At 36.9% G+C, this 11,482-nt stretch overlaps 1 protein-coding gene across 2 annotated transcripts in view; it reads left to right on the top strand.

Annotated features, from left to right (window-relative positions):
• The first annotated feature begins 2,554 nt into the window (after positions 1-2,554).
• Positions 2,555-11,482, top strand: part of LOC120195624 — a 34,031-nt gene continuing 25,103 nt past the window's right edge. For both annotated transcript variants that reach the window (XM_039197591.1, XM_039197590.1), the window contains exons 1-17: positions 2,555-2,902; positions 2,977-3,039; positions 3,145-3,317; positions 3,403-3,493; positions 3,578-3,655; positions 3,735-3,794; positions 3,918-4,022; positions 4,359-4,469; positions 8,008-8,049; positions 8,208-8,321; positions 8,397-8,584; positions 8,992-9,278; positions 9,354-9,475; positions 9,635-9,677; positions 9,779-9,870; positions 10,954-11,002; positions 11,391-11,461. In XM_039197591.1, coding sequence (XP_039053522.1) covers positions 2,756-2,902; positions 2,977-3,039; positions 3,145-3,317; positions 3,403-3,493; positions 3,578-3,655; positions 3,735-3,794; positions 3,918-4,022; positions 4,359-4,469; positions 8,008-8,049; positions 8,208-8,321; positions 8,397-8,584; positions 8,992-9,278; positions 9,354-9,475; positions 9,635-9,677; positions 9,779-9,870; positions 10,954-11,002; positions 11,391-11,461 — 1,836 coding nt within the window. In that variant the 5' untranslated portion in view covers positions 2,555-2,755. The remainder of the gene's footprint in view (positions 2,903-2,976; positions 3,040-3,144; positions 3,318-3,402; positions 3,494-3,577; positions 3,656-3,734; positions 3,795-3,917; positions 4,023-4,358; positions 4,470-8,007; positions 8,050-8,207; positions 8,322-8,396; positions 8,585-8,991; positions 9,279-9,353; positions 9,476-9,634; positions 9,678-9,778; positions 9,871-10,953; positions 11,003-11,390; positions 11,462-11,482) is intronic.

Below are 11,482 nucleotides of genomic sequence, written 5' to 3'. Positions count from 1 at the left end.
ACTATTTGGAGTTCATTTGCACACTTCTTGAATTTATCCACAATGCTCTCCAATTCGACTATAGTTTTACTATCTTGCTCCAATTATCTTTGAAGGGAGACCCCTCCATATCAATTACCTTAGTCTGCAACTACTTACTCTGGTGTTGGTTTTATGATAACTGTCTTTGAGAAGCCCTTGATTGATTTTTCAGCATTTTCCTATCATCTTACACCTCAAATTTCCTCTTCAAGTTGTCGGCTTCATCTCTCCAATATTCAGAAGATCTTTTCAAGTTGGTATTTCTCTGAACCTATTCTTGATACCCTTTTCTCAAATCTTCAAAATCAAAGCATACTTTCTTTTGTTCCTTTTCCAATCTGTCTGCTCGGTTCTTTTGAGTATCGACGTTCAGCTTCTAATTATCTCAATCTTTGCTTCAGTTTCTCTTTTTCATCTTTGAATTCCATCTTTACTATCTCTAGCTCAGAGGAAACTGGATTAAAATGCTCTTCAATGGTTAGGGTGTCTTCATGATCTGGTATAGAAACAATGTCATTCTTCATCATCTTCCTCCATTCCATATAGTCTGGAGTAAGCATGTCTTTGGTAGCCACAACATCTATAGGGAACATCTTCTTCTATGATTCAGCAATGTCTTTGACTTTCTTCTTGTAATTATCCTCATGATATGCGAACTTGGATCCAGATATCTCATGTGTCACTAGGACAAATTGACGTGCCCCATATTGTCAAAGTGCTAAAAGCGGAGAATAGCTAACTCCTCCCCACAACCCAAGCAAAATTACTACTCATGAATCCCACAACGATAAAGAATATCACTATAAGTCAATCAAGGGGCTCTCCACACGATGTCTTTATCCTGTATGTAAATAAATACTTTTGCTCACTTTTCCTTTGGAACGCGTTCTCGCCATTTTTGTGTAAGGAATTCCTCCAAAGGAAAATATGTCATACTGAACTGATGGTAGGAAATCCCATCATTTTTTCAAAAATGACTATGAATCCAAACCTGAAGTAGTTGTGTGTATCCTATAAAACGTCTTCCACCCATATTTCTACAGTGGTTTAATGAACGGAAGGTCTCAACTATGATTATTGGTGCAGGGTTCACTTGCTTAGGCAATTGTTCAAATAATTTCACCACGACTGCCTCAATATATCCCAAGGTTTTAGGGAAGATAACCAGGCCGTAGATACCCAGTGTGAAAAGATCGATCACCTCCATTCGTCAGGATGATTCTTCATTAATTGCTTGATGTGAGTCCAAGCAATTCTTTCTTCTTTGCCTTTGTGTTAAATTCGATCAATTACCCACTTTTCATCAACCCCTACAACCTCTGCCAACCCATTCTTGAAAGGTTGACTTTTGATGAATTTGATGAAGACCTAGTCCATTTTGATTCCCTCACAATGTAACAGGGTAGTATACTCTTCAATTGTGGGCACCATGTCTTCTTGGTTGAATGTAAAGTAGTTGTATCCTGGATTCCAAAATTGAACTAAGGCTCAAATTAGAGGTTCGTCTATCTTGACATAGAACATGTGTGTGATCTCACCGTATTGTTGGCAAAACCTCTGTTTCCTGTCATTTTTATAACTATCCCAAATGTTCTGCAACTCCTGAGTATTATTCTGTTTGAGACTGATGGAAGCGTAACCAGCCAGGTCTGACACATAATTATCTTTCAGACTGTCCCCTTTTTCCTTCTGAGTCTTTTTTAACAATAGCCATACTTCTACATATTTTACCTCTTGCATTACAACCCCTTTGTCCATTAATGCAAACTATTTGAGTTTAACGAACACTTTGCGGAACAACACCTCTTTAAATGATGCAAATGATAACAAGAGTAATTACAGAACAATATATGTTTAAAGTATTTCTTAATCATTGATAAGTCACATACTTCTCCATACACTACTGCTTAAATTCCAATTTTCTAGGAAGAAGAATAATCTCTTTAACTATTAAGATTACTTGATGAGTTCACGTCAGGTATACATTTAAATTGCATTCTTCATTATAATTTTTTATCTTTTAATTAAATTATATTATTTTTAAATTATTTAATTCATGACTCAAATTTAAATATATTTTTAAATTAAAATTAATCAAACCAAAATATAAAGACTAAATTTATAATCTATCCTATAAAAACTGATAATTGAAGAAGCCGAAATCTATGTTGTAATTTTATAATAATAATCATAAATTATTTATCGATAAATCTATTATTTACCTGTCTAATAATGTCTTAATTAAGTTGCGCTCTTTATCCTGCCCTTTCTCTGTTCCTCACTCCCATTTCTACGCATTTTATTTATTTTCTCATTTCAATTTTTTTCAAACTTTAATATTTCAATTAAAACTGAAATATGTAACAGTTATATAAATAAAGATTAAATTTATAGTTTATACATAATAGAAGGAGCAAAACATAAATTAACCTAAAATGATGAAATTTTAATTTTGTAATAATAATCGGAAATTATTGCCTATGAATATATTGTTCGGCGGTTTGTAATGTCTTAGTAAACACGCACACTTTGTCCTCCCTTTCTCCCCCGTTCTCCCCGTTCTCCACTTCCACTTCTACTCATTTCATTGCTTTTCCCCTATTTCATATATTTAATTTTTAGATTATTAGGTTAGGGTTTTTTTGGGGCTAAAGTATTTGCATCCATCACCATCGGCATAATCGAGATTGGCTTTTGCGATTTTTAAATCAGGGGAGGGTTGAGAGGTAGGGGCATGGAGAACGGTAACGATGCGAAATTAGCTGAGAAGCTATCGGGGTTGGCTATCAATAACGACAACAACAACAACAACAACAACAACGATAGTTTGTTCCAGGTCATAAAAGCTGTTGAGGCCGCCGAAGCCACCATTAAGCAACAGGTTTTCTTCTACTACTTCTTCTTCTCTAGTTGTAATGATAAGAGAAAAATATTTTTTTTTGTATCTATTCTCAGGCGGAAGAGAACAGTCGATTGAGGTCTGAACTCCAGAAGAAACTAGAGCAGCTCGAAAAATTTGTAGGAAAATTAACTTTTTTTTTTTCATTTTAGTTATTAGTGAAGTTCTATATTTTCGTTATGCTTTATTCATGCTCGATTTTATATATATTTCATGGAAAACAGAAAGGGGAAAGTGTTAGCAATCAAAATGCTTCTGCAAAGGTAGCTACCGATACCATCTTAAATGGCACTTTGAATGCATTTTCTGCTGCTGCTTCTGCTTCTGATAATAACAAGGGTCCAACCCTTTCTGGAATCTCCTCTCCATCCACGGCTATGTCTTTTTCGCAAACCAGGTTTTTCTTCTTATATTGCGTTACTCCTTACGTTGTATGAACATCAACCATAGATTTTTCTTATTCATTTGTTTTCAAATGATAGGCATCAGTTAGAAGGAGAATACAGTTCTCAATTGCCACAGGGTCTCATGCCAATGGCTCAGCTAAATAATTCCAATTCCATTTGGAAACAGGTTCCTTCATGCCCTTTTGTACTATGCCGTTGAATTTTTCTTTTAGACTTTTTTATTGGACTGCTAGCTTCTATTTTTCTCCAGGATGCTTCTATAAAGGTTTGGGAACATGAAGAAGAGATTTTTCTGTTGCGTAAACAGCTTGCTGAATTTTCTGTCAAGGTTGTGTCTTGCTCCCCCCTCCCCCCGCTTTTATTCATGTTAATTCTGGATTTATAATTATTCATGATTACACTTGCAGGAAGCACAAATTCGCAATGAAAAATATGTTCTTGAAAAGCGCATTGCCTATATGCGTCTGGTAGGCACTAGCCTAGTGTTTTATTCCATTTGCACAATGCCTCAGTTTTTATTTTTCTTTGTTCAGCTCCTTGTTCATGAACGTAAATATGATTAATACAATTTTTTGAGATTCTGTCACCAGGCTTTTGATCAACAACAACAAGACCTTGTTGATGCTGCCTCGAAATCTCTCTCTTATAGGCAAGACATAATTGAGGAAAATATTCGTCTAACATATCAATTACAGGTATTTTTCATTTCTCAATGTTATTTAATTTTCACCTTCAGGGTCAATGTTTTTCTTTTCCTTTTCACATTTATACTTGGCCCCTCAATTTCTGTAGGTTGGAATGTTCCTGGATTATGTTTGGGGTGTTAAAACTTAATGTTCAAACTAATTCAGCTGTGAACTCATTTTTTTCTTTCCTCACTCCAATTCATGTAAAAAAGAACTTTTTTTGTGATGACTATCTTATGCATGCTTGCTAATATATTGCAACATTGTATATGGTTATGATAATTAGTCATATTTTTTATTAAAGATGTACATTTCAGTGTTCTACGTCTCATCCTTTTCTTTCAGGCTGTGCAGCAAGAAAGAACAACTTTTGTATCATCTTTGCTTCCTCTATTGACAGAGTATTCCCTTCAGCCACCAGTTTCTGATGCTCAATCCATTGTAAGCAACGTCAAGGTCAGTTTCTAAATTCTCTATCTAGTTTTGATGCAAACCCTTTATCAACGATCAAGTTTCAAGAAAATCAGGATGTCTGTAACATGCATCTATATTGATATGATTTTTCTCCATAACTCAAAGAAACTATGAAAGTGCACCACTCAATCCTATCAACAACAATTTCATAGTGCAAGTTACATACTTCAATGCTATTTATAGGTGTAGATAGTTCTTTCCGGATATTGAAAAATGATCACAATTGGTATGAGCATCTTATCTTTCCAAATAACTAATTCAATAGTCTTTGGTTTGATATCTCTGCTCTATTGACTTTTTGAATACGATGCATGTAATTTGATTGGGTCATCTTTTTTTTTTTGATATAAGTTGGAGGTCTCATTAAAAACTCCCTTCGTATTCGTTCACATACCAAGAAGTATGTTAACGAACATTGGAAGGAAGAAAAGAGTACCTCATATTTTATTGAATGAAACACCCATTACATATGAAAACACGAAATATCCTCAAACGGGGATAAACACTATTAAAATAACATAATCACCTAAAGCTCTCGCCTTCTTGACCACAAAAATCAAGAGGTAATCACCCTATACCTAAGATAAACCTCCATCAAAAGAAAAAACAACCCCACAGTTTTGACATGACATACATAAAAACAACACCTCAAACAAAACCAACAAGATTCAAAATCACCAAAAAAGTCAGCTCGATAAGTTATCTTCAATGAAACAAAACCAGATTCCCTTCCCTTCAATCAAGTATCCTTACCACTTAATTCTGGAGAATCATCGACTTCCTCAGGGTTCCAAGAGATTGGTTTGAAAAAGGCTCAACTTCATGCACCATGATTTTACAAAAATTAGAACCGACCCTCAAACTCAACAACTCATCAATTCTCACTCTATTCTCTGTGAGGATATGAAGTTTTGCACGATCAAAAGATGAAGGAAACTGAGAGCTTCATCAATTGATATTAACTTGCCCCACCTAGCCGCAATTTTCTTGAAAGTACCCCAATTCCTCGCGTGAAATGGAATCCCTTCTCAAACTACCTATACTCGACGACACTCTACAACTAGACTCTCCGACCAAGCTTCAACTCTGGAAAACCACTCGGCAAGAGTCTCTGATTGTTCATTCTTCACCTATTCACATATTAGAGTCCTTGAATATCATGAGAACTACATTCCAGCAGCTCTCATTAACGAGAAACCATTTAGTCCTTTATCTTGCATTTGGCTAGCAAGATTGCCGATCTTGGTATAGTCCTTACACCACCCCATTAGGCAGTTATCCAAAACTTGAAGTTTAGTTTCGTCAACAACACCGTCTACTGATAGAGATTATTTCTGTAAATCTTCCCTCTCAGGCTTTTGATGAACAACTGACGAAGACTTTCTCCAAAAATAATGTCTTGGGTTGAATTTAGCAAAAGAGACTCCAATTTTCTACCATCAATGCGAGCTCCATTCATCATTGAGATCGCTTTCCTGGCTTCTCCAATTGTTGCAAAGCGAATAAATCGAAATGAATCCCCTTCGAATTATTTTGGTTGGAATGAAAGCATCCAACCTGACCGAATGGACAAAATAAAGATCCAAATCTCTTCCAATGGATCTCTCTGGTAAGTTCTCAATGTATAACATAAAGCAGCCAGATCCATATCCATTATGATTTTTGGATAGTCTTTCTTCCACAGTAATTAAAATCGTGGCGATTGGGTGATGGTTAACCGCCTCAGAACTCTGCGCGATCTCTTCCCACGTTCCTTGTTTTAACCAAGGAATATCCCTATTCTTTTTGTCACCAACAACATCCTCTCATACTCTTCCTCCGCCGCAGTCATACTATGCTTCTCCTTCTCCTTCTCCACTTTCTTCAACGTCGGCGCCTGTTGCTCCTCTGTCTGTTTATGTAGCTCCGCTTCCGTTACCTTCGGCACCAAAATGTCCACACGATTCGCCTTCTTAACTGGATTTTTCAAAGTTTTTTTGATCTCGTTTTCCCCAGATTTGGATTGACGGCCAGACTTAGCCCTGTGAGCTGCGGCTTTAGCCCGTTTCTCAGCTTCTTCCTCGTGATTCTTGGCCACTTTTTTTGTAACCAGAAGCTGTTGATGTGCAAGACTTTTGGATGGATTTTCTCCAGCTCATAAACATCGTAACTGGAAGGAAGAACTTCTCGGGGACAACAGTTGAAAACTGTCTCCCTCCCAGCTGCAAGCCTTTGAACTTATGGTAGTCTTCAAGAGTTTCTTGAAAATCTACTGCAAGCTTGTCATCGGTAGATTTCTTTAAGGGTTCTGCATCTTGATCAGCTTCTCTTGATTCCCTTAGTTTAGCTGAAGACTCTTTGACCAGCTGCTCAATATCAAGCCTTGTCTTATGCAATTTGTCGCGTAATTCAACGGTATCTTTAAGAGTACCGAGGTAATTAACAAGGCTATCAAAAGCCAAAATAGCAGTTCTAAATTGAAAATCCCGCCTCCACAGACTGCAAAACCGAAGCCTGTTCTGCATCTTGCCTTGATTTGCCGAGAGGAAATGTAATGGTGTGGGGTAGCAACACCGCCTGGGAACTCATTCTTTGCTTTTCTTTAATCAGGACGAGGAGGAAGATGGGTTAGGTTGAAAAAAAGCAAAGGAAGAAAGGGTGATGGAAAGAGCAAAAACAGCAGCTAAAGATTGGCGGCGAACGTGGCTGACTTGGTTGCTTTGTGGAGAGACGACAGCCGCATGGAGAGGAAGATAGTAAAGATTATGGCTTTACTGCTGTGATGATTCGCGCCGTCGTCGGAAAAGGAGAAGCGTCGCGACAAGTGTTAGGCGAAGGGCCTCGACCAAGATCCAGAGTTTTAGTCTCTCCCTGATGAAACGATGCCTAGATCCCTGATGTTGAGTCTGTTGGTGAGGCGGTGTTGAGTACAGACGGCGGAAAACGGCGTGGGCCGGCGATCTTCCTGGAAAAAACGGCGTCCAAAACGGAGAATAATTTTCAAAAACGCCTGGGCTCGTGAAATTTGAAATTTGAAATCTCCTGGGTTAGAGAGAAGCTAGAGCTTCTCTCACTAACACGTGAAATTCCCTGACAGTAGATTTAGATTTTAGTTTGATTGGGTCATCTTGGCAGTGGTTAGGTTGATTTCTGATGAATATGATAAAATAGAAAGAAAATAGGTAGGATTCTTAAAATGTTTAATTTAAAAAACATGCATGTCTTATGAATTTCATTGCATTGTAATCATTGGACAAAAAGGATATCTTTTTTGTTTGCCTAAGTTCTTTTTCTTTTCTCCTTTTTGGAACTGTCTTTTGCACATGTGTGTGTTCGTTATATATAGCACGGTATACAATGTACCTGTATCTATTCACTTTTATCCTTGATATTTCTGAAGAGGGTTTGTGTAGAAGAACACATATTAGACAAGGACACAAAACATTAGAGTGAAGAATTATTTTGAATGACAGAATGAGTAAAAAATATCTGTTTCTTCTATTTAAATCAGAGGTATAAAGTTACTACTGGATTCGTGCAGGTTCTATTTAAACATCTGCAGGAGAAGCTTCTTATCACTGAGGTATTTAACGTGGAATGAGTTGTTTATAATAACTGGAAGCAATTTTCTTTTCCAGTTCTGATGGAATTAGCCTGTGCTAATTATGGTTTGAGATTTTAAGCATCATTTTGATCTTGTAAATACATAATTCTGTTTTTGTTTTCTTTTCCCGGCCTCAGTCAAAGCTAAAAGAATCACAGTATCAATTGGCACCTTGGCGGTCGGATGTCAATCATTCCAATTATGCCCCCCAATCTCCATCTCATTCCCTTGGTGCAACACTGACAGCTTCAGTATGCTTATAATATTTTCTTTTGACCTATACTTTTATACCAGTACGGTATTCTAATTCTTATACATTCTCCCAGAGCAATAATGGTCTTGAATTGATGCCACGGCCGGTTTATTCCCAAGGAAAGACACAGATGATCTCTGATGCTCAAACAGATACAAATTGGGATCTACCTGGCCAGCACCAAGGTGGCTTGGGTGGTGGTATTGCTTCAAAAAATTTGGAACCTGAAGATTTGGGAACGTATTCACCCATAGCAAGCAGGTGAGCCTGGTCAAATGGAGACTGCTATTGTGAACTGAATGTACAAATTACAACCATCTGCATTTGTTGGTGGGTTCTGTTTTCATTGAATTTCTTTTGGTGCCTTGTATGCATAAATCTTTTCAAAAGCTAGATTTTCAGGATGAGCAATATGAACCTTCTGTTGTGACATTATACTGCATCTGCATTTTGGATAAATAGTCCAATGAGGATACTGTAGTTGATACGTATACATAAGTTTTTGGAGTGGCAAAAATCTCACTTATAGTCTCCTTGTCGATTTTGTTTGAAGAAATACACTTAAATTTCTTTTAAGGACAGACGTCGAGTGTTTTTGTTTGGCAAGGCATGGCAGCATTCATGTGTGTTAAACTAAAAACAAAAGTTTTATTTTAAATGGTTGCCAGGACTTCTACTGCTATTGAGGTACCAACACAGCTGGAAGGAACTCAGGGTGACATGAATACCATGCGATATGGTGAAGAGACTATTAATAAACAAGTAAAATTCCGTGACCCTGTCAGCAATAGTCAGATGGATTATCCTGATACTGAGGGACCCCAAATTGAAAGGGAACCTCCCTCCAATTGGGGTTCAGGAAACTCGCCTTATACTGCACATGATGACCCCAGTTCCTCTTATCCTGCTTTCCTGCCACCAGTTCTTGAAGAGCCTTCATCTTCTTTTTCTGAGGGTAAGCCATTAAGTGTGCATTATTGACTGTAAGCATTAAGGTGGACTGTCTTATATTGTGTATTTCTTTGTGCAGCTGCAGAAGATGATCCGCTTCCAGCTATAGAAGGTCTCCAAATTTCTGGGGAAACTTATCCAGGAAGGGAACTTCAGGCGTCTGGATATTCTATTAATGGAACAACCAGCTGTAATTTCGAGGTTCTTTTTCAGGATTTTTTTTCTCCCCTCTGTTTTTAATATTTAGGATTTTGGGTATTGTTATTTCTTGGATGTATTTGAAGATACCTTGTATTAGTTAGCATTTCTCTTGATTCGAAAATATGGATATATAATGCTGTAATGTACTTGCAATTACAGTGGGCGCGCCATATGGAAGATGGATCTGTTAATTACATTGAAGGTAGTTTCTTGTCTTTCATCTTCTTGAGGTTCTCTAATTTCTCTTCAAAACGTAATCCCTTTATTTATTGAATATGTTTCTAAAAGGGTTCTGAATAACAGGGGCAAAGCAACCAAACTATCTTGTTACTGCTGATGATGTTGATACATACCTTGCTATTGAAGTTCAGCCTTTGGATAACAGGAAACGCAAGGTATTGACTTCACCATGCAATTTCCCAAATTTGAAAGCTTGTGCATTCACGTGTAGTTTGTTGTCCTTGGCTTTTTTTCTTTATCTATGAATCTGGTATGAGGCAAGTCTGAGCATCATAAAACATCAATATGAAAGAGACTTTAGAAATGGGAAAGAAGAAAAGTTTCATGTTGAACTATGTAACAGTAGACAAACATGTTTGCATTTTGAACATGAACCTTCAAAGTGAAAGAGTGAGCATATTACATTGGCAATAGAAGGGACTTGGTCGTATTATCACTTCATGTCTATCTTGCAAGAAATCTTTGCACATTTGTATGTTGTTTAGGTCACAGGTTGTGGATTGAGGTCACCCGGTGATTCAGGGGAAAAATTTGCTTCGATTGGTAAAACTTTAATCTTGTTTCAATTTCCTGCCTTGGGAAAAACCTATGTTTAATATGGAACTCATTGAAGGGAGCTCCTAACCTTAAAAGTCATTGGAAGGAGCGCCTAACCTAGACTCGTTAGGTAGTCTCTAACCTCTGTAAGTTTAAATAATTTGTCTTATTTTTTTATTAGGAAATGTCCCCTTACTAAAGGTCAAACGGGGTTTTGTTCTTTTAGTACAAGAAATTAAAATTAACTAGTAGAATACGAAACTAAAATTAAGGACTTTTAATTTAATATGATACTTTCTAAAGTGATTTTTCTAATCAAGAATATAACGAAGATAAATGTTTATTTGTTTTCTTTCTATTTTTGGTGCTTTGGCTTCTTGTCTTTCCCAAAGGCAACTTCCATATATGTGTTTGCTTTTATTCCTTGCCTCTTTGGACTTCTTACCCCCACCATTTATTTTGTCTAAATGCTTAAAGTTCCCCATGCTCGTACAATATCAGGAGGTGCCAACTGTTGAAGAGTAATTGGTGTCTTTAAGATGACTATGATGATTATCTGCTGTAAATTTTGCAATTACTTTTTTCGGTGCTATTGTTGTCTGCAGTTTTCGAATATGCTCAAGGCACTACTTGCTTTGCACCAGGGAGACTATTTGCTTATTGTTGCCAATTTGAATAACTTGTTTTATGTTTCAATTCAGGGAGAGCTGGTGAAGGTCTTTGCTAATGATCACAAGAAGATCACATGTGGTAAGTGTATTGAAACTTTATGTTTCTGTAGCATTCCTTTTTATTTGTAATGAGTGTGAATTAGGTTTTCTGAAATCGGATGGTTGGTTGATAACAATATCCATGTTTCACCATCCCTCCATTACTCTTTTTGTCTAATCTTTCTAGTACACCTGTCATGATTATCCATTTGATAACAGTCTCACAGGTAAAAATGTTGATAATGGGTTTGTTGGAAATTAATGACAGAGGGCTCTCTACCCGTATCCCCATTATATTTACCAGATTAATTTTTTGTTGCGTTTTGCTTGGACGTTTTCTGTGCCTTTTAACATTTGAGATAGTTAGAATCTGTCTAATTCCTTGTTAATTGCTTTTCTCACCCCATTTTCCCCTTTACGTTTAACAGATCCGGAGATGCAAGCCCACATAGAGAAGACTCTTCATAGTGGTCAAGCTTCATATAAAGTTTCATTTACAGTATGACTTCTGCACTTGTAT

Source organism: Hibiscus syriacus, unplaced genomic scaffold (assembly GCF_006381635.1).
Source record: "Hibiscus syriacus cultivar Baekdansim isolate YM2019G1 unplaced genomic scaffold, ASM638163v2 tig00117016_pilon, whole genome shotgun sequence".
Classification (NCBI taxonomy): Eukaryota; Viridiplantae; Streptophyta; class Magnoliopsida; order Malvales; family Malvaceae; genus Hibiscus; species Hibiscus syriacus.
The sequence above is the reverse complement of the archived record's forward strand: the minus strand, read 5'-3'. Positions and strand labels throughout refer to the sequence as shown.